The 21,538-nt window shown below is 58.4% G+C and overlaps 2 protein-coding genes across 5 annotated transcripts; one reads left to right on the top strand and one right to left on the bottom strand.

Annotated features, from left to right (window-relative positions):
- The first annotated feature begins 92 nt into the window (after nucleotides 1-92).
- On the top strand, nucleotides 93-8,892 carry LOC108962522 (ectonucleoside triphosphate diphosphohydrolase 8). Of its 4 annotated transcripts, XR_007778966.1 has the most exons (12): nucleotides 93-180; nucleotides 646-813; nucleotides 1,257-1,395; nucleotides 2,043-2,160; nucleotides 2,796-2,946; nucleotides 3,431-3,590; nucleotides 4,118-5,089; nucleotides 5,581-5,691; nucleotides 5,950-6,087; nucleotides 6,421-6,690; nucleotides 7,229-7,320; nucleotides 7,842-8,892. XR_007778966.1 is itself a non-coding variant. In XM_018917883.3 (11 exons), the coding sequence occupies exons 3-11, from the start codon at nucleotides 1,276-1,278 to the stop codon at nucleotides 6,628-6,630; spliced, it is 1,500 nt and encodes a 499-aa protein (XP_018773428.2). In that variant the 5' UTR covers nucleotides 93-180; nucleotides 646-813; nucleotides 1,257-1,275; the 3' UTR covers nucleotides 6,631-6,803. The 4 variants fall into 4 exon arrangements, 3 of the variants coding, with proteins under 3 accessions (XP_018773428.2, XP_050836882.1, XP_050836883.1); XM_018917883.3 differs by lacking the exons at nucleotides 7,229-7,320; nucleotides 7,842-8,892 and having other exon boundaries at nucleotides 4,118-4,348; nucleotides 4,829-5,089; nucleotides 6,421-6,803; XM_050980925.1 differs by lacking the exons at nucleotides 7,229-7,320; nucleotides 7,842-8,892 and having other exon boundaries at nucleotides 6,421-6,803.
- A 53-nt stretch (nucleotides 8,893-8,945) lies between these two features.
- Nucleotides 8,946-16,338, bottom strand: LOC103819192 (ectonucleoside triphosphate diphosphohydrolase 8). Its single transcript, XM_018917884.3, has 9 exons — nucleotides 16,214-16,338; nucleotides 15,258-15,375; nucleotides 14,663-14,813; nucleotides 13,523-13,682; nucleotides 12,557-12,790; nucleotides 11,106-11,378; nucleotides 10,383-10,493; nucleotides 9,416-9,553; nucleotides 8,946-9,128 (listed from the first exon to the last, which is right to left on the bottom strand). The coding sequence occupies exons 1-9, from the start codon at nucleotides 16,334-16,336 to the stop codon at nucleotides 8,946-8,948; spliced, it is 1,491 nt and encodes a 496-aa protein (XP_018773429.2). The 5' UTR covers nucleotides 16,337-16,338.
- Nucleotides 16,339-21,538: the final 5,200 nt, after the last annotated feature.

Here is a 21,538-nt window from a genome sequence, read left to right as displayed (position 1 = left end):
TGAGCTCCGGGACCTCAGACACCCCTGCCAGACTGGCGGCACGAACCCCGTGAGGGGCCGAGCCTGCCCTGTCACCCTGCTGTCACCCTGCTGTCACTCGGCTCTGCGGGACTCTCGCTGTCCTGCTGCAGGCCGAGCCAGGCTGGCAGCGGGGCTCGGGACAGAAACAGGAAGGACCTGGTAGGTGAAGAGCTGTCCCCACAGCCGTCCGCGTGGGATCCATCCCCACAGGCAGGCACCGAACTGTTAGGGAGCCACCCCCATTGCCAGGGTCCGGTCTGTCCCCACGGCCAGCACCTGTCCATGGCCAGAGTCCCGTCCGTGGCTTTGGGACAGTGCCGGCAGGGAGCGGGCAGGGTATAGGCAGAGATGCAGGCAGACGGACCGGCAGAAAGGGCAGAGGTGCGGGCAGGGAGCAGGCAGAGTGCGGGAGCGTGGTGCAGGCAGGGTGCAGGGAGGGAGCGCCAGGGTACAAGGAGGGTACAGGCAGGGGGACAGACAGGGTAAAGCTAAGGGTACAGGCAGGGAGAAGGCAGGAGAACAGGGAGGGAGCAGGCAGGGATGCAGGGATTAGGCAGGCCGGGCCCGGGTGTCCGGTGAGGACAGCGGCAGTTTCGACCTCCCCACTCTTTCCGCCCGCGGCAGCGCCCAGAGCCCGCCCCGGCCGGGGCCGGACCCGGACGTCCGAGAGCGGCTCAGCTTCGCTTTCGCTTCGCTCTGCACCGCCGGGGCGGCGTGGGCCCGGAGCCGGCGGGGAACGGGCTGTGCCCCGATCGCCGCCCCACGGAGGGACAGAGAAGGCTCCGGACACAGGTACGGGACGGCCGGACCGCGCCAGGCGGGAGCTTCGCCCCTGCCCCTTCCCGGCGGCTCGGGGCCAGACAAGTTCATGGTCTCCCCACTCGCCCAGCTCGTGTCCCAGGGTGTCACTTAGGGGGTGGGGGGGTCCCCCGGAGGGGCTGGAGGCTCGGGGCTCCTCTGGCAAAGTCCCTTCTTTCTCGCAGACCTTCCTAGAGAGCCCCTGTCCGTAGAGCCTCCCAAACACTATGCCTCACACACATCCTCCTCCCAAAGACCATCCCTCCCCCCAAACCCTCCTCCTAAAGACCCTCCCTCCCCACACACCCTCCGCCCAAACGCGCTCCTGCCCGCAGTCCCTCTCTGCAGGCCCTCCTCCTAGAGACCACGCCTCCCCGCTAACCTCCCAAAGACCATCCCTCCGCAGTGACCCCTCCCCAATCCATCCCTTCCTACAGACCTCCCCAGAGCCCATCGATGTCCCCGCGCCTGCTCAGGGCCGTGGGCTGGGCGGCCGTGCTGGTACTGCTGACCGTGGTCGTCTTCGTCATGGTTCTGATCCCGGCAAAGGATGCTGTCCTTCCTACCAGAATCAAAGTAGGTATCCAGTGAGACATGGGGGTGCCTGAGAATCCCACCAACTCCTTTCTATCTCGAATTCTTCCATCAGCCCTGCCTTCCTCTTGGCTTGCAACTTTCCCCATAACCAGCCCAGCTTTTTGGGACTTAACCTCATCAAGGTGGCACTGGGAAGATCAGCCTCCCCCAAACCACAGTCCTGGCTGCTTGGTAAAGATGGGAGAGAGAAGTGCAGCCTTCTCTCCACAGCTGCTCCATCTGCCACCACAATCACTCTCTTCCCTGTTTTCAGACATCCAGATCACCTGTTGGGTTCACGCCTCTCTTCCCTACTGCTTTCTGCGGCTGGTCTGCTAAAAAATGTCAGGTTTTTTGAGATTTGCTAAAGGCCTGGGAGCAGCCTGAGCCCTTTGGGCCATGCCCGGATGCCTCCCTGCTCTGCGACTCACCCCGCTGACCTGCATATCCTTCCTGAGCTGTGACTTGCTGGAGTGGCGAACCCGGGGCTGTTAGAGGTGGAGCAGGGCTGCTGCAGGGAGTGTGAAGTGCAGACTCTGCTGCTCACGGTCCTACAGGGGAAGCAGGAGCAGAAGCTCTCAGAAACCCCCGTGGCACTTGGTTCAGCCCTGAGCCAGCTGTGAGCCCGTGTCCCCTCTCCTCCCCAGTACGGCCTGGTGTTTGACGCTGGCTCCACACACACATCCCTCTACACCTACCAGTGGCGTGCGAACAAGGAGAACGGCACGGGCATCGTGTCCCAGGTGGAAGCCTGCTCTGTGTCCGGTGAGTGCCGGGGTCTACCTTCCCTCTCTCGCAGCCTCCTGGATTGCTGTCCCAAACTCTCACAGCAGCGTCACTGATCCCTTTCAGCCTGCTCTGGGCTGAAGGGAGATTGCCCTGTGAGGAATCACAGGAAAGGGTTGGGATTGCCTGCACCTGAGGGAGCCCTACAGTCATTGGGAGGTGCAGACGTGGGGGAGGAACTGGACCCCCACTTAGCTCAGATCCTGCAGCCAGTCCTGTCCAGATGTGCACCACCTCACAGCTTGGGATGCTGGATGTGCCCTTTGCTCCTTCTCCTCTGCCTAAGCTTCCTTAGCTCTTCTTACCACGTCTGGTCACACCTTCTTTCATTATGTCCAGCTTCGTGTGCCCACAGGGCCTCCCCAAAGCTCTGCACAAATCCCTGAGCAATCCCCTGTCTCCATTCAGATGGGGCCTGACAGCTCCTCGGGGGCAGTTTGCATTTCGGTATCTGTGCAGCTCCAAACCGAGCAGGGCTGGGGCTATGGCTGGGACACCTGGGTGTGTGGGAGCAGGCCAGTAGAGCTCCCTGGGGTAGGGGTGGACATGTCCCCTGCTGTGCCATCCCTCCGGTGTGGCGCTGGGCTCTCTCCATCAGCAGTTCCCTGTGGCAGGACCCGGCATCTCCAGCTACGCAGATGACCCCGCGGGGGCTGGTGCCAGCCTGAAGCCTTGCCTGGACAGGGCCATGAAGATCATCCCGGCCGAGCAGCAGCGGGAGACCCCCACGTACCTGGGGGCCACGGCCGGCATGCGGCTGCTGAGGTACGAGCACGGCCGGGCCGGCACCTCCTGCCCTTGCCGGCGCTCTGCGCCGGAGCCTGGGCTGGCAGTGTGGCACTCGGCCTGGGCCACCGGGGTGCTGCCCGGCCAGGCCGTGGGGATGGGCAGAGCAGCCCTGCCCGCGGTGCCACAGGGTGTCCGGGAGCGCCGCTGGCCGTGCCCGGGAGACGCGCCTGACCCTCTGCAGCGCCAGCCTGGGCAGCAGCCCCAGAGGGGATGAGCCCCCTTTGCCAGAGTGGCACGAACTTTCCCAGGTCCAGCAGAGCCTGCAGGCAGCATTTTTTTAGGGAGAGTCCCGAGGCCCCGGGCGAGGGATTTGTTGGTTTGCAGGAGCCACCTGCAGTGCTGGAGAGATGTCTGGGAGCAGCTCCTCGGCAGGGCACAGCAGCCTGTCAGTGCCAGCCCGGCTGCCAGAGCTGCCAGCCAGGGCCTGCAGCGCCTGAGGTGTTTGTGCCTTTGCTGGCAGGGAGGAGAACAGCAGCAAGGCCGAGCAGGTCTTGGTCGAGGTGTCCAAGGCCATTGGGGAGTACCCTGTGGATTTCCGTGGAGCTCGGATCCTGACGGGGAGCGAGGAGGGCTCCTTTGGCTGGATCACTGTGAACTACCTGCTGGAGACACTGGTCAAGGTGCAGCTGGGGAGAGGGCAGGGGAGGGGCAGTGGGGAGAACATCCCTGTCTGAGCTACAGCCAGCTTTCCTTATCTGCAGAGGAGCGAGGAATGGAGCTTTGGGGCACTTTTGGTCACCCAGCCAAATGTCTCCTGTGGTCGTGGGCTGCAGATTGCACCTCATTAATGTGATTAACAGGATCTTTGTGTCCAGCTTAGCCTGGCCCTGTGCTCTTGTGTGCTGACACACAGGTGGATTTTGAGCTCCCAGGGATATGGCAGCGGGATCAGCCTCCGGGTGACAGGGTTCCTTTTTCCCTGCTCCAAGGGTCTGGATCCCAGCAGATGTGCAGCAGCAAAGAGGATGCACCCGAGTGCTCCGTGGAAGTGTCTGTGGGTTGAGGAGGATGTGGACAGGCAGGAGTAAAACGGGGAGCCAGGAGCACGTGGAAGGTGCCCCTGGGGCCCAAAACTCCTTGCAGGAAGGGAGTGTGAGTGTGAGTTCAGCCTGCAGTTCAGCCTAACCCTTGCTGTGTGTTGGGTCAGTTCTCGTTTGCAGAGAAATGGGAACATCCCCAGGACATCGAGGTTCTGGGAGCTCTGGACCTTGGCGGTGCCTCGACGCAGATCACCTTCCAGCCTGGGGTCCCTGTGGAGGACAGGAACACGTCCGTGTTCTTCCGGCTCTACGGCACCAACTATTCCCTGTACAGCCACAGCTACCTGTGCTACGGGCAGAGCCAGGCCCTGAAGATGCTGCTGGCAGCTCTGCACCAGGTGCCACAGGGCACGGGAGCTGCTCAGCCATCTCCCAGTGCCGTGGCACATCTCCCCCTGCAGCGTTGGGCGTGCCTGTGGGCAAAGAGTTGGGAATTGGCAGAACCTTGGGTTTTATCTAGGGAAGCCAAAAATTGCCTCATTTGGGTGGAAGGTGGTGGAGGCTGCCAGCCAGGGCTCCCTTCTCCCCACATCTTGACGTGCAGTGGCATTTTTTGTAATTTCCCAAGCCCAGCGGTATGTGTAGTTTTTCTGCTGTCGCCGTGCTCTTGGCCTTGCTCCATTTCTGCCCAGAGAGAGGTTTCCCAGCATAGTCCCTGCACAACTGCCCGAGGACAGAGGCAGAGCCCAGGGCTGCTCAGGGAGCTCCCAGGTGGGGTGCATCCAGTCCTCCTGGGGTGTAGTCCTGCTTTTTGGGATGGGCTGTGGGAAGGGTCTCAGTGGCGTTGCAGTCCCATTAATGGCTCCATCCCTCTCCAGGCCAGCTTGAGTACCCAGATCAAGCATCCCTGCTACCCCCAGGGGTACCAGGAGAACATCACTGTGGCAGAGCTCTACGACAGCCCCTGTGTGCATGCGCCAAGCTCAGCCAGCCCTGGCCCTGTCCTCACAGTGACGGGGACAGGGGACCCAGCCGCGTGTGCCACGGCCATCCGGAGCCTCTTCAACTTCACCTGCAGGGCGCAGGGGCCGTGTGGGTTCAATGGGGTCTATCAGCCCCCCGTGCGGGGACAGTTCTTCGTAAGCAGCCTCCGTCCCCTGCCTGGGGGAGGGTGAAGGCAGGGACTGCAAGTCTCCTCTGCCACTGACTGTGGAGCGGGGTGGGGAGAGGGACCCAAGGAGCTGATTCTACCTGCAAACCTCTTCTGTGCTCAAAGGTGGCTTCTGCCTCCTGCCATGTCCCAGTGTTCCCTAAGGAAAACGGGAAGCCCTCGTCTGAGGGAGCCTGTGTGAGCTAGCTCAGAGTGCAAGAACAGCCCCAGGGTTGTGAGCCAGCTCTGAGACTTTCTGGTAGACCATCAAGGGGCTACCTGTGCCAGGTAGCCTCAGACCTCTGTTCTCCCAGCGCCATTCCCTGTCTGTGGGCAGCATTCCCAACTTCCTCGCTCAGGGTCACTGCCAACACCTTACAGTGATGAGCGGGGCCTTACAGGGACCCCTGCATGGGGGTGGGTGGCATCAGTGGCCTGAGTGCTTCAATAACCTGTCAATTTTTGTCTCGACACCCACAGGCCTTCTCGGGGTTTTATCACAGCCTTCACTTTCTGAACCTGACAGGAGGGCGGTCCCTGAGCTTGGTCAATGCCACCATCATGCAGATATGCAACAGCAGCTGGAAACAGGTAAGATTCTGCCCAGGAATGTGTTTCACCTGGGCACTGGGCAGCCTGAAGTCTCATCCCCAGCCCATCCTCTGCTGTGCTCAGCTGTAGAGAGCCAGGAGGAGCACAAAGGTCTCTGCACCTGGAGAGAGATGGGAGAGCAGCCTGCAGCTCCCTGGGATCTCTCTGCTCTCAGCTGCACTGAGGGGCTGTTCCCCAGTGTGGGCACATCCATCACTGCTCTGTGTCCAGCCTCCCCCTGCTCTCCCACCTCTGCAGGTGCAGGAGTTGTTCCCCATGGCGAGCAGGACCCAGCTCCGTGACACCTGCACAGCCAGCTCCTACATCCTAACCCTCCTCCTGAAAGGCTACAAATTCAACATCACAACTTGGCCCAGCATCCACTTCATCCAGCAGGTAGGAGAGTGTCCAGCAGCCCCCAGCTTCCACACTTTGTGCCATGAAGTGCCTTGTGCCCATGCTGCTGCTGCTGGGGATGGGGGATACCAGGGCAGCACAGCCCCACTGCCCATACCCAGGGCAGCTCTTGAGCTACGCTCATGCAGCTGGTGGCACATCTGGCCTGGCCCTTTGTGCTGTCTCCCAGTTGATGGTACTGCTGGAGCCTCTGCAGCCAAGGTGGGCACAGAAATGGTGGTTGTGGAGCAGGTCCTGGGGGTGTAGGCTCTTCTCTAGTTTGCCTGGTACTTTGCAGCCTTTCCCATCCCTCTTCCCTGTTTGTCTGCACAGGTTGCTAACGTAGATGTGGGCTGGACTCTGGGCTACATGCTTAATCTCACCAACATGATCCCCTCAGAGCCTCCTACAGCAGTCACAGAGCTCCCGAGAAGCATCTGGATAGCAGCCACACTTCTGCTGGCCATCATGCTCATCCTCATCTTCTGCCTGCTCACAGCCATGTGCTGCCACAGAAACTCCTTGGGCTATGAGCAGCTGTAGCAGCACTGCCTCCAGAGGCTGTCGAAGCCACAAGTCTTGCTGCCACACCTCTGCAAGGAGGTGCTTCCCGAGAATCACCCCCATGTGCCCAGGGACACGGACTTGTCCTGGGGGGCCCTGAGTCCTGGCCTGCTGAGCTGGACCTGGCACAGCTGTAAAACACCCTCCTCACAGCTGTGTGCTCTCTGGCTCTCCTTTCCCTGTGCTGCTGGTTGGAGATGCTCCAGGAGGGAGGGCTCAGCCATGCGGGGCAGGGGCTCCATGCTGTGGGGTGGCTGGAGGTGGGGACTGGGGGGTCTGGCAACAGTGGGACTGTCACAGGGCTGGTTACAGCCCACAGCAGAAACTCTGGGTGGGACACACACGTCCTGCCCCATCCCAGGGCCAGGGTCTGCATCTCCCACGGCCAGCACCAACCCCATGGCTTTGGGGATGTTCGGGACACTGGCCTGGTAGACAGGGCTCTGCCTGGCGCTGGGAAGCCTTGTGAGTGGGGGCTGGCACAGCTCCCTCCTCTCCTGCATGAAGTTCCTCTCCAGTCCACCTGCACCCCATTCCCCATGCCTGGCAGGCAGCTCATCCGCCCTTTCCTACACAGGGTGACTTAGGAACACTGCTGGGACATGGCAGAGGCAGCTTCCAGGGCCACACGTACATTTTTGGGGAGTCCTACTGGCAGCCAAGTGATGGGTGAGTTGAGACACCTCCTCAGAGAAGGAAAAAGGCCTGTCCTTGTACCCTGTTGGCTCCACTCCAAAGTCCAGCAGATACCTCAGTGTCTGCAGGGACACCTCCCATAGATTCGTTGCCTCACCCCTGAGTCTCCACCATCACCAGCCCTTACTTGGGAGACAGAAGTAATAAATCACAACGATTTGGGAGCAGAGTAGCAGACATTTCCCCACATGCTGCCTTTTACAATGTTTATTTGGGTGAGGAGAGCTGTGAGGTGCCCTGCATTCTTCAGGGACACCAAAGGTCTGCTCCTCACTGTGGGAACGCAAACAACAGCATGAATCATCCACAGAGCAACTGAAAACGAGCAGAACCAAAGGCAAAGGCCATGGGCAGGACCCAGCTCAGCCATGTGCAGGGCAGGACTCACAGCCTGCTGGAGCCTCATCCTGACACCCATGGGGTCCAGGCCTTCTGCTGGTGGGACAGTGCTGTCTCCAGGAAGGCACTGAGGAACATCAATCCCTTTATTCCAGGTGAAAAGGAAGAGGATGAGATGGGTGGTGAGATGTGATGATGAGGTGATGTGACATGCCATAACACAGTGATGAGATGATGAGATGGACTCTCTGGAGGGCACCCTTCTGGCTGGGTGCTCTGTGTTCTTTCTCCAAGACCATCTCCACGAAAGCCCCAGCCACAGACCCTCCACAGGGCCAGCTGGGGTCCCACAGAGCATCCCTCAGGCTAGCAGACCCAGCAGGGACCCACCAGCTCTTGGTGGCCACGCTCAGAGCTGGCATTCCATGGAGCACTCTGTCCCCAGGTGCCTGCCTCTTGCTCCAGCAGGCTGGCACCAGGGCACTGTCCCAGGGCCAGGCTGGCCCTCCACAGCCCCAGGGGCAGCTGGTGGGATGGAGCCATGGCTGTAACACGCAGAGCACTGACGGAGGCACTGACAGGAGGCATGCAGGCTCAGCTGAGGCTTCTGCAGGCTGATCCCATTGTGCTTCCATGGGAGTGGAGCTCCTCTGGAAACCTCAGAGAGTGCCTGTCTGCATGTTGGGGGCCAGGCTCGTGGAAAAGCAAGCCCCAGTTCTCTGAGCTGTGCAGGTGACTGTGCTCAGCAGCACAGACCCAGTCCTGGCTCCAGTTATGCAAGCAGGAGCATGGGGACTCCAGTACAGTGCCGCAGCCCCAGTGTTGTCTTGGTTTTCTGGGGTCCCAGGATGAGGGAAGAGACGACAAAGTTGACTCCATGTATCAGAAGGCTTGATTTATTATTATATGATATATAAGATATAAAAACTATACTAAAAGAATAAAGAGAAGGATTTCACTACTAAAGCTAAGCTAAGAATAGAAAAGGAATGTATAAACTGAGGTCTTCTCAGCCTGAGCCCAGCCGAACAGGTGTTATGTGATAGGCCCCCAATTGCAAACAGTCTGACGGGGCCAATCACAGATTTCTTCTTGTCGCTTGTTGCATTCCACAGCAGCAGATAAGAACCGTTCACAGTTTGCTCCTGAGGCCTCCCAGCTCCCAGGAGAGGAAAAAATCCCAAGTAAAGGATTTTTCACAAACCATGTCGGTGACATCCCAGTCTGTCCCTGCTGGGCTCCCAAACATGGCCAGGCTCCTACACCCACAGCTGCAGGAGCAGGGCAGCGAGCCCCAAGACGAGGTTGAGGATGATGAAGGTGATGGCTGCAGCCCACAGGGAAGACCTGAGGCCCTTCACCCTGGCTGGAGCCTCGGCCGGGACCATGTTGGTGAGGTTCAGCATGTACCCCAGCGTCCAGCCCACGTCGGCACCCCCGGCCTGCCCGGAGAGAGGGGACGGGGTCAGCCCTGCAGGGGAGCCACTGCTGGCCCAGGGCCAGGCACCCATCCTGCTCAGCCCACACGGTGTGCAGCAGCTGTGCCCACAGCGGTGCCATGGGGGGCAGGCAGGGCTCTCTGCACCACTGCTTCCCAGCATCCCAGCGTGGGGGCTGGCTCTCCCCAGCACCCCAACATGGGCTGGTTCTCCCCCAGCACCCCAATGTGGGGCTAGTTCTCTCCCAGGACCCCCTCTGCTCCCCGTCAAGGGCTGGGAGCACTGCCCACCTTCATCTGGAAGCAGATATTGTTCCAGCTGGTCTCGTTGAACTTGTAGGCGTCGAGCAGGAGTGTGAGGATGTAGTTGGCGTTGGCACAGTACTTGGGCAGTCGCTTGGGATTCTCTGTGGGGTAGCTGGAAGACAGCTGGGATGGGGAATGTTTGGGGTTGATGGGGGGTTATTGACAGGGTTATTGACTTTCTGTGCAGAGACAAAGCCCTGAAATGTGCTGCATGAGCTCCACAATCACTAGCATCCATGAAGAGACTCCTGGGCTGAGCAGAGATTTTGGACCTCTCTATGCAGGGCAACCTCTTTTGGGGAGGATTTACACTCCACATGGAAACAGAGGCACATATTGTAGTTTATTGTAGCTCCTCTTGCCCCAGATTCTCCATCTCAGCCTCTTCATGCAAGGGGCTCCTGCTCTCTGCCCCATGGTGGTGCTGGCACATTTCTGGGCTTTCGACCCCCATGTATTTCCCAGAGGAGCTGTGGCTGCTCCATCCCTGGAAGTGCTCAAGGCCAGACTGGATGGGCTTAGAGCAACCTGGTCTAGTGGAAGGTATCCCTGCCTGTGTCAGGGATGTAGAACAAGATGACCCTTCCCAACCAAACCAGTCTGGAATTCTATGATTCCAAGATTTGACTTGTCTCCAGCATGGTGCCAGCAGCTGGCTCTGCTCCCACCATCCTCCCTGGCATCCCCATCCCCACTTCCATCCCCATGTCCACCTTTAACCCCAACTGCTTGCTGCCCTTGCCTGCCCTAGCTGCCCTTTTCCCAAGGGTGAATGAGCAAGGAGTGGAGGCAGGACAGTCCCAGCTCCACACAGAGCTCAGGGGTGGCTCTGCTGTGTAGGACAGCTCAGAACCAGAGAGCCTTGCCCTGGAGGGGTCCCCACTACCTCCCCTCACCCCAGGGCCCATTTGCTTCTGAATGTTCCACTGTGCCTCCATGCTGAAGAGCATACATCCTTCCAGCTCCTTGTGCAGAGCCCCTCGATGGCCTCTCTGACCACGGCCAGTGGCTGCCCCTCCGTCAGGTTCAGGAACTTGAAGTTATAGTAGAAGGCAGAGAAGGCCTGCAAGGCAAGGGATAGAAACAGAGAAAGAAACCCTGGTGAGCTGCGGTGGGGCAACCCCAGCAGCTGCCTGAAGCAGGAGGTCAGGTTTTCCTTCATGGGGTTTGTCCCACCCCAGGTAGTCCCGGGGCATTGCTGTCCCTGTCCCTGTCCCAGCAGGTGCTGGGCTGGGGGTTGGTGCCTGCTGGTGACAGCAGCACAGCCAGCACAGCCAGAGCCTTGCCTGAAGCTGCTGTCTCAACTCCTATTGGCAAGCCCCGTTTTATTAACAAATCCAGGCCAAGAGTGTCCAAGGCCAGGCTGGAGAGGGCTTGGAGCACCCTGGGACACTGGGAGCTGTCCCTGCCCATGGCAGGGGGTGGCTCAAGTTGAGCTTGAAGATGCCTTCCAACCCAAATCAGTCTGGGATTTGATGATTCTCAGCATGGTCCCGTTTGGAGGTTTGGCTGGAAAACCCGCCAGCAGCAATGCCCAGTGTGCCCTCAGGCAGTGCTGCTTGGGGAGCCTCTTGCCCCTGTTCCTTGCAGGGAGGTGACAGGGCCAGGGGCAGCGGGGACAGCCCGGCACCGGGGGACGCCTTTCCGAGGAGGTGGGAGGATGGGTGTGCCTTACAATGAACTGCCCCCGGAGCGGGGGCTGGTAGCCGCCGTCCAAGGCGCAGTCCTGGCCCTGGCCACACGCCGAGGAGTTGAAGAGCCTCCTGAGGGCTGCCAGGCAGGCGCTGGCGGTGCCGCTGCCCTCCAGGGTGATCGTGCTGTCGCCCAGGGGCAGGCGCGGGTCGCTGCCGTCCGTGCAGGGGCTGGCGCGGAAGGAGGACAGCGACATGGTCTCCTTGTAGCCCTTTGGGTAGCAGGGGTGGTGCACTCGTGTGCTGGGGGACGACTCCTGAGGACAGCAAAAAGCAACTGCAGCTCCTCCGGAGCCTCCTGGCTGCGTGTGGATACACCCAGCATCTCCCCAAAGCCCAGGTGCCAGCATTCCCAATTCCTCTGCAGGGAAAGACCCTCCTGCTCTTCAGTCTTGCTGGCTGTCCCAGCATGAGCCCAGCACTAATTCTCACTCTGCTTTATCTCATTCCCTCTCCCACAGAGGCAGACCAGTTTCAAGGACCAAGCATGTCTCTGCCCTGGCCAGAAGGATCATTTTTGGGGACATGAAAAGCCCTCTCTGGCTTTAGAGAGGCTAAAACTAAAACTAGCTAAAACCTCTAAAACCAGCTCTAGCTCTGGTCTTGCTCCAACTCTATCCAGGGTCACCATATGGGACTTTCCTGGCCATACAACAAGGGCAAACCCTTCTGGCTCACCAAGGCTGCTCTGTCAGCGAGGTGCAGCTCCATAAAGATGCTCTTCACCTCCAACCTTCCAAAAAATGGCCTGAGAAAGGTCTTCAGCACACATTTCTCAGGTTGTGAAGTCACAGAGTAGCTGAGGTTCAGGGGAGCTGTAGGCTCCCTGTGATCACCTCTTGTTATGGCATGACCAGCTAGAGCAGGCTGCTCAGAGCCTCGACCCATCAAGTTCTGAGGATCTCCAGAGAAAACAACTCTACAGCATTTCTGGGTCTTATTCCAATATCTGATCATTCCTATTGGGGAAAACTTTTCCCCTTTGTCTGGTTGGAGACTCAGATGTTCCAGCTTGTGCCCTTTGCCTCTTGCCCTGGCACTTTGCACCTCTGAGAAGAGCCTGGTCCTGCACTTCTGAGCACCCCATGTGAAGCCAGAAGATCCCAAACTGCCCCTTGTGACACTTTCCCCATCCCTGGCAGTGTCCAAGGCAGGCTGGATGGGGCTTGGAGCAGCCTGGGATAGGGGAAGGTGTCCCTGCCCATGGCAGGGGGCAGAACAAGACGATCTTTAAAGTCCCTTCCAAACCAAACCAGCCTGGGATTTCATTATACCCATGCTCCTCTCCACATTTGCCCTGCCATGCTCCAAGGAGTCCGTCCTTGCTCTCAGTCCGTGCTGATGCCTCTCCAGAAGAGCCCTGTCTGTCCTTACTCTATGCATTAACAGGTGTGTGGTTAGCATCATGACACTGCAGGCCTCAGCAGCCTCTCACCACAATTAATTCCTTCGCCAGCCGCTTCAGCATCTCGTCCTGCCCATAGCAGAGGTAGCTGTGAGCGTAGATCTTGTAGCTGTACCCGTACAGGGTCAACTCAGAGGCTTCATTTTGCCTCAGTACTGAACTTTCAGGCATAAAGGTGATTTGAGTGGATGCTCCTCCAAGATCCAGTGCTCCAAAAATGTTGGCTGCCTCCGGACGAAGCCACATGTGTGCTTTGGGAGAGTACTGCCAATGAGAGCCAGGGGAGGAAGAGGAGTAGCACAGAATGTCCTGAGCAGAATTCTCATCCCATTAGAGACAACAGGATTTTGTTATTAAATTCAATGGGCCTCTGCATGTGAGCCCTCCTACCCTCCCTGACCAGGCATCTGGGATATGGATCAGAGCCACGGCAGAGATGGAACTCTCATGTGGTCAGTGGCTGCTGACCTCACCTGTGGGCTCACCTGGCTCTGAGTCACCACCCCCCCAGGCCAAAGTGCTGGTGGCAACTGGCTTGGGGACTTGCCCTTGCTGAGGAGGCTGCAGGGGTCTGGTGCAGGAGGAAGGATTTCTACCCAAGAATCCTCCAACAGTCCCCACAGGAGCCCAGCACTGAGCTGTGGCAGGGCTGGGACAGAGCTTTGGTCTGAGCTGCCTTCAGCTGGAGTCTCCCAGCACTGCAGGGAGATGGAGCTTCCCAGGCAGGGACACAGAGCCCAGCTGTGCTGCACTGACCTTCCAGTCCCCAAGAGACCCTCTGTCTACTTGGAATGGAGATTGCCCTGAGCTCTCAGCAGACACCCTCATTCTTGAGTCCCCCCTCCTCACTCACTGTGGGCAAACCAGAGGATGTGTCTCCTTCCCTTGGATCATTCCCAAAAGCTGCTAACCCTGACCTCTCCTGCACTGAGAAAACTCGAGGAAAATCAGAAAAGCTGCACTAGCAAAGGAGTGGGTGTTCCACCCTTCTCCCACCTTGGTGAAGGAGTCCAGCAGGTAGTTGATGGTGATCCAGCCATAGGCCCCCTCTTCCTCTCCTGTAAGGATCTGAGCCCCTTTGAAAGCCACAGGGTACTCCTGCATGGTTTTAGCAACCTCAGCCAGGACTTGCTCTGTTGCTGAGCTGTTCTGTTCCCTGGGAAGGATGCAAAGGACAGGACACATACCCAACTGCTACAGAGGAAACACAAAGAAAGTCTGGTTCTCTCCCAGTTCCACATACTCCCAGTTTTTGCAACAAGCAGTCTGTCTGAAAGGGTTTGCTTGGATGAGCAGCTCAGACATGGCTTGTCTGAGCTGCTCATCCGAGACGAATCGCCGCTGTCTCGTCTTGGCATTGCCAATCTAGGAGCAATGGCAATCCCTCCCCTGCAGTGCAGCTTGATCCCAGTCACCCAGAGCCTTCCCAGGCCACCCTTCCCTGCCTGAGTGCTGGAGGCTGGAGGAGGTTGTGCTGCAAGAGCCGGGTTTGAACATCACCCCCTGGCTGTGCCCAAGACAGAGCTGGTTGCTGACCTCTGGGGTTTTTTCAGGAAGGTTTCAGGCTGGGTTCAGCCCTCCCAGGGGGGGAGATGTCTCAGGGCTGTTCTTGCTCTCTGAAGCCCTGAGACATCTGAGCAACCTTCAGGCTATGGCCCAGCTCCTTCCCAGGTCTGATTGCCAGGGCACAGAAACAATCTGCAGCCATAAAACCAAGAGCCATGAAATGAAGGCTGCCATTTGAAGACAGCTAATATGGGCTGGTGAAAGGTGAGGACAGAACCTGCAGCACTTTGTTGCCTCCTACCTCTGCCCCACCAGCACTCATCCACCTGGGCAGGTGGCACATCTTATGGCACCCCAACCCCCTTTTATTCAGGAATAATGAAGAGCAAACAAAGCAGTGAAAAACATACCTTGCTTAGAACTGGGACATCCTGGGATGCCCCAACAGACATTGCTCCGGACAGTTCAGCCCTCCCTGTGTCCCCACCAAGCTGCCTTTTCCCCCTCTCCTCCCTGCCCAGTTTGCTCATGGCAGAGTGGGAGCTGGGGTCCTGGCCCTGTGCAGGAACTGTCCTGTCAGGGGCTGTTTGCAGCTCTGTCACTGCTGCCACCCCCTGCCCCCAGCAGTACCTCAGTAGCCTCATGCCAGCTGTTGCTCCAAGATAAGCTGGGACATCCCTCTGCTTCTCAGCAGGAATAACCTGCAGGGCTTTATCCAAGCACACCCTTAGGGAATTGCCAGCTTCAGGGGGATTGTTGGCATAGCTTGATATGCCTTGCCCTGAAAAAGAGTCAGGATGGGACAGGTTGATGGGAATGGTTTGGGTCAGGGTTGTGGGAACAAGAGGGCACAGGGCAATGAGGGCTGTCACCTCTTAGCAACAGAAGTATTTTTCCAGGGTCCCCATGTCCCCTGAGACCTGACTGACTCACATGTCCATTCCTCTCCTGTGTCTCCCTTGCTTTCAGCAGTGTCACTCTAGGTGACACCTTCTCGAGCCAGGACAGCAGCTGGGAGCACTCCAAGGTGGAGGAACAAAAACTGATTCACCATCAACATGCTCCAGTCCCCCCAGAGCACGGGCACCACACAGTGCTGAGGGCCCAGGGACCCACAGCCACAGCTCCCCTGTGCCCACAGTGCCAGCCCGAGGGACAGGGCTGCCCAGCCAGGTCACCCCAGCCACCACTGGTTGGACAGAGCCCATGGCAGGGGGATACTGACCCTGGACATCACAGGACAGGGTCTGGCTGACCACTCCAGTGTCGTTCTCCTTGTCCGAATCCCACTGGTACACGAACAGAGAGGTGTGGGATGAGCCCGCATCAAACACCATCCCATACTGCAAGGGAAATCAACACAGAATTGAGGTGGAGGAGCAGCAGCCTGGCCCTGGCCCCACTGTGGCCCTGCCAGGGCAGTGGGGCCAGAAGATTCCCCCAAACCCATGTCTGAGGCACAAAACCCTTCAGCTGTGCCGTGGCAGAGCAGAGCCGTGGCCTCAGCCCCCCACAGTGACTAAGGGACTGTCATTCCCTCTCCTGAGGTCTATGCTGCAATGCCAACCCACACAAACATTTCCCGTTGTTTCCTCATGCTGTTTTATTTTCTTTCATGCTCACCTTTTGTGTCTACACTGGCCCCACCCTGGGGCCAGTAACTCTCCCATCGCTCATGCTCCCTGCTAGCCCATGGCAGCACCCAGCTTGGGCAGGGCTGGCAGGACCTCTCCAGGAGCACTCGGCCATCTGCCTCTGCCCCATAAAGCCTTCCCCCCAGCCAGAGCCCTGCCAGCCCTCCCCAGCAGGTGGGATGCCATGCCCAGGGCGCGACAGGGGGAGGCAGGATGTTTGTGCCATGGTGTGAGGGTAGGGATGGACTAGGGGGAGCTGGCAGGAACAAAGGGCACACCGAGGTGCCCTGGAAGAGCACAGGAAGCATCTGCCCCAAGGTAATCTCCAAACCTGGCACAGCACAGTGGGGATGAGTTCCAGAGGAGCCTTCCCCTCTGACTTTCTTCTGCCTGCACCTCAAAGTGGGGACAAAACACCCACACTGCTACTGCCAAACAGGTCCTGACCCCACTGCCCCTCCCAGCTCCATGGACCAGCTGCTGGTTCGGAGCACCTGCCCAAGGGGACTGGGCTCACCAGGTGCTCAGGGACCTTCTCTGGGCTCACCTTGACCGTGGGTGGCAGCGTCACATCTTCAACCCTCACCAGGCTGAGAACCAGGGCGATGATGGAGAGTGCCACCAGCGCCCCAACGATGGCACTGGTAAAGGACTTCTTCCTGGCCAGCATTGGGGGAAGGCTCCTGAAAACCCAGACAGGGGAGAAGTGTGGCTGGACCTGGGAACAAGGGTGTCAGTGAGAGCTGCAAGGAGACCCGCTCCCAAAGCTGACCCTTTCTCAAGCCGTGCCACTCAGAAACCCCGGGGAATAATCAGATATTTTCCTGGGAAAAGCACTATTAGGATAAAATCCAGGGAGCTGGAGGAAAGAGGGGCTGGGTGCCCCGCAGCCTGGCAAAACCATGATGGGATCACAACAATCTCCCAGCTCCCGCACCTGGGCCTAGGAGGGGTGAGAGGAACGCTGCACAGAACAGAAGAGAGCATGGGGAGCTGCAGAGCCCTCACTGAGACACTGCAGCAGGGCAGGCAAGGTGAGTTTCACGGGCTGGCAAGGGCAGCTCACCTGCCTGCCCTCCTGGAACCCTGCCCCAGATGACCAGGCTGTGCCCCTCTGTGCTTCTCCAGTGCAGCAAACCCAGCTTGGACTTGCCTTTTATGTCCTCTGGAAGTGGATACTGCTGGAAAATCTTTCCCCCATTATTTCTCTGAGGGCTCATCAGCCATGGGTGAAAACTCTGGAATATCTGTTCTCCTGTTTGTCTTGCAGGTGTATATTCATGGCCCAGTTTGGCATTGCCCTTATCTTCAGCCAGTTAGTTCCTCCTCCTCCTCATTTGAATGAAGGACGAATCACTGCATTTAACCCTTGTCCCTCTGCTTCTCTGGGCTGTCATACCCCCTGTTTCTGTTTTCTCTTTGCTCTCCCCAGCCTTCACATTTCCATTACAAGCTCTCTACAAGGTCTGTAAGAGGTGAGAGTGATATCTGCAGTATCCACTGCCCTGCAAGCTAACAGAGTGGGAGGTTACTGTAGGTTTTACCACAGGGAGGTGGAAGCTCACATCAGAGGGGAGGATTGCCCTGCCAGGGCTCTCAGCAGCAATGGCTGGGCATGGCCTTGGGAGAGGCCAAGGCACCCTCATGGCTCAGCTGGGACTGTTGTCACCCCTTCCCTGGGTTTGACCCAGCCTTGTGCTGCTCCTGGGGTCCCTGCAGAGCCCGAGGAGAGGTGAGGGACTGGGGAGGACCCAGGACTTCCCTGGAGTGGAAGGGCTGGGGAGCAGGAATCTACTCTCCCTGGGCCCACGGCAGAGCTGCTTCCTGCTGCTGCAGCTCCCTGATAAGAGCCCCTGGGCTATGGCTGGATCTGCACGGCCAGAGCCAGCTCCAGCTGCCTTAGCTGAGCCCAGTGCCAGGAGGGAAAGCCTGGGCTGGGGAGCTCTCCTTGCCCTGGCCCTGCCCAGCACCATGGCTGGGTTGCAGAGGTGCTGCTGTGTGCCCTGGCAGTGTCACCCTGGCAGTGTCACCATGCAGGGGCTTCTCACACCTCCAGGCCCTCCCTCTCCCTGCTGTCCCCAGTCTGGACAAGGAGCAGATTCACACTCTGAGTCGAGATAAGGATTTTATTTCACATCTACGCAGAGATGGGTGCTGGGTGCTGAGTCAAAGCTGACACACCCTCAGCATGCCAGGTGCCCATTTTTACATATTTGAAGCGACAGAAACGAGCATTTCCCTACAGCTAACCACAACTAGTGCAACCACTGGCTTTGCAGTCTCTGCCTCGTTTAAAGAGCCCCTGAACTCTTCTTTTACTGCTCCTGCTCTGTTGGGAAGGGGCTTATGTGAGAAAGGGGTGATCACAGCCTGTGGGCAGGGATTTTACAATGCTAATGAGCACTGGAAACACACAAAGTTGCTCTTTGTCTTTGTAATTTGATTTATAGTGTCCTCCTGCTCTTTTCTTCTTGGGTCATGGCTCTCACGTACTGCAGGATTGGTTATTCTCAAGTCTTTCATAAGTTCTTTTGTTTGTCCTGTACTGCAGTGAATTTTTAACCTTCTCGTGGTACTTCATTTCAACAAGTCCCCTCTCTGACACTTAGGGAAATGTCCATAGTGCATTTCCCGTAAGTCTCACCCTATTTTTGGGAAAACATGTTGACTCTTACCCAAAAGAACAACATAAACACAAACTCTTTCATTTTGTGATATGATGGCGTGTGAGTACAGTGTAGGTGGGCTCGTGGCAATTCAGCATTCCCATGGCAGTGTCCTTTGGGGTGGCTCCAGCCCAAGAGGGTGCCACCACTCCTGCATTCCCACCTCCACACAACATACAACCTTTGGATTCACCTGGATTCAGTGGGAGGGGTGGATGAGTGGATGAGTGTCCCTGCTCTGGAAGTCCCCTGCTGACTGCACAGGGCTGTTCTGAGCACAGGGGTCTCGTCCCCACTTAGGACAGAGAGGCACCAACCAGCCCTGGTCCCTTGGGGACATGTGGCACTGCCAGTGGCTGCGTGCACCCAGAGCTGACCAAAACCTCCAGCTCCAAACCCAAACACAGGATGAGCAACTCTTCACTTTACTTTTCCTGTCCCTTTTTGTACTAAAGAATCAGGCTCAGAGACTTTGTTGAGGGGCTATTGCCCCTTGCCCATGCTGGCCCCATGTGCAGCTCTGCAGCTCTGCCAGGTGATGCTGCCCCAGCTGGGCTCTGGCTGTGAGGATCACAGGGATCTGTGTGGAAGGACACAGTTCCAGCTGTCTTATCTCAGCTGAGGCAAACAGGGCAATGCTGGGAAGGAAATGCTGAGCAGAGGAGCACTCGTTGCCCCTGACCCTTCCCAGCAAGGCCCCAGCAACATCTGGCTCTGTGCTACATCCAGCCCTCAATTGTCTTCAGGCAGTCCCATCCAAAGGGCTGTCTCTGCTACATTTGGGGTCTGGGAGCTCCGTGGAACAGCCAGGACCTGGAAGAGCCATGGGGGCCTGGCCCCCAGGAGCAGCTGCTGTCACGTGGCTCCCCTCGGCTCCTTGGGTGCATCAGCCCCAGCCCTGTTTGGCTTCAGGGCTGTGCTCTGCTGAGAGTGAAATGTGCTATTTGCTCCTGATTGAGAAAGGGACCAAGTGTCTCCTTCTGACTTCTGATAGACAAATCTTCTGTGGGGAAGTGTGGCTAGAGTACACACACACCCCTATTTGATCTGCTTTTGACAGGTATTTATTTGCCTGTGGCCCTTGCAATAGCTCTGGCACCCAGCAGAGTTGCCAGGCTGGTGTGGGGACTTGCGGGGCCCTAGCCCAGCCACCACTGCCAGGATGATGGGTGTTTGTAAAATGACATCACCTCCTCTGCTAGTACCTTCCTGGTGCCTTCTGAAAGGAAAGCACCCTGACTCAGGCTTAAAAAAGGGAGTCTCAATTCCCAGAACTCAGTTTCCGCTCCATGAGGTCACCCCAGTCCTGGAATGGGAGGCGCAGGCAGTGGCTCTGAGCATGTCCCTTGTTCCCAGGGAGCTGCTCCACTTGCTCTTGCCCTGTGTTCCTCTGCCAGGCCTTCCCTGGGTCTTGCTGTGACTTGTCCCAGCAGAGACCAGCTCCAGCCCTCTCTTCCACTGATTCCAGCAGGACTGGAGGAGTTTGGGCCATTTGAAGCTCCCTTGTCCTCAGGCGCTGCCCAGGCAAGTTGCAGGGGAGGATAGAGGTCCCTTGGGCCACCCATTCCCAGATGTCTTTTGGAAGGTCCCTTGTCCCCCTGGAGGCCAAAGGCCATGCTGAAGCCCTGTCCTCCTGGGGCATGGAGCCCATCTGGGCTGTGCCAGGCAGTGCTCTGGGTATGGACACGGCAGCACTGGCTGCTCTCCTGCAGTGCACCCTCCCCAGGTTCAGATGGCTTTCCAGCAGCTTCTTCTGTCCCTGCAGGAGCTGGGACACACGGAGAAGGGTGGCAGCTGGGGCTGGTACTGCCCCTGTGCCACAGAAATGCTGCTTTGGCACCTGGGCTGGGCTGTGCAGAGGCTCTTTCCCCACCAGCCCAGGGTACAGAGGGGCTCAGGGCTGGGATCTGCAGTAGCAGCCCTGGGAACCTGCACCTCTCTCCCAGGGTATCCACACGGCCAGACCAGCAGGGCACTCCCCTGCTTCTGGGTTTGGGAAAGGACCCACCAGTCACAGCAACAAAACTGAACCCAGAGGTGACGTTTTCATCTTTGCCAGGGGGTACTGCAGCGTGGGGAAGAGTTCTGGCTGGGACCTGCAGAGTCGCCAGCCCAGGGCAGACACCTCAATGCTCGCACTGGGCAGGGAAGGGATGTCAGGGTCCCCTAAAGCTGTGTCAGAGGGGGAGGCTCCAGAAGGATTTCTCCATGGGGGGGTGCTCCCAGAAAGAATTCTGTGTGGCCACAGGCTGGTGTGCCAGCACTGCACACTGCTGAGTGCCAGGGCAAATGCCACAACAAGGTTTGTTCCAGGACTTGGTGGCTCTGGGCACAGCAGGTGACTCCTCTGCACCAAGCGCGAGTCCAGGGAAGGGACACAGGGTGGTCCTGGCTCCCAGACCACCCCCCACCACAGCACCCCTACCAGGGCAGCACAGCCAGTGCCACTGTTCAATGGTGTGCCACCCCTGTGTCCCCACACAACCCGGGGAAGCTGCCTTACCTTGAAGGAGCAGAGCTGGGACAGGCTGACCACTGGTTTGTCCCCAAGGCAGCAGCAAAACACTGGCAAAACCACTTGCAGGTGGGGCAGGTGGCACACGGGGAGATGTCCCCCTGTCAGACAGCACCCCTGTGACAGGGCTGGGGTTGCTTTGGGACTCAGGGCGCAGGCAGCCCCAGCAGGGCTGGGCAGCAGCAAAGGGCTCCGTGCTGTGCAGCGAGGCTGAGGGATGTGATCATCTGTTTGATCTTTCTCGGGGCTGATGAGACCCTTCCTGAGTTTATTAATTAGCTGGTGGTTGGCAGCTGTGGGAGTGTCCAAAGGCACCATGGGTCCCCAGGGCTACTCTGTGAGTGTCCCCTCCTGACTCAGAGGCTTTGCTGCCTGTCCTGCTCCTCTCCTGTCCCTCACCTGCTGCAGCTCCAGTTCTCCAGAGCTGCAGCAGCCACTGACGCCACACAGCCCCCCCCCCCCCCCCAGCCCCACACCAGTGACCCTGAGGCTGCTGCTGACACCCCTCCTGGGACAGCAGGTGACAGAACACCCCTGGCCTGTGCATTCTGGCTGACTGGAGGCCTGTGGCACAACCACAGCAAGAGGGGGATGAGCTCACATGGCTGTGAGCCAGGGGTGACAAGCAGCAGGCGGCTGCCACCTGCCAGGTGACGTGTGTGTCCTTGGCTCAGGGGAGCCAGAGAGAGGC

The sequence above is a fragment of the Serinus canaria genome, chromosome 17, assembly GCF_022539315.1.
Source record: "Serinus canaria isolate serCan28SL12 chromosome 17, serCan2020, whole genome shotgun sequence".
In the NCBI taxonomy this organism is placed as follows: Eukaryota; Metazoa; Chordata; class Aves; order Passeriformes; family Fringillidae; genus Serinus; species Serinus canaria.
This window is presented reverse-complemented; position numbering and strand designations above follow the sequence as displayed.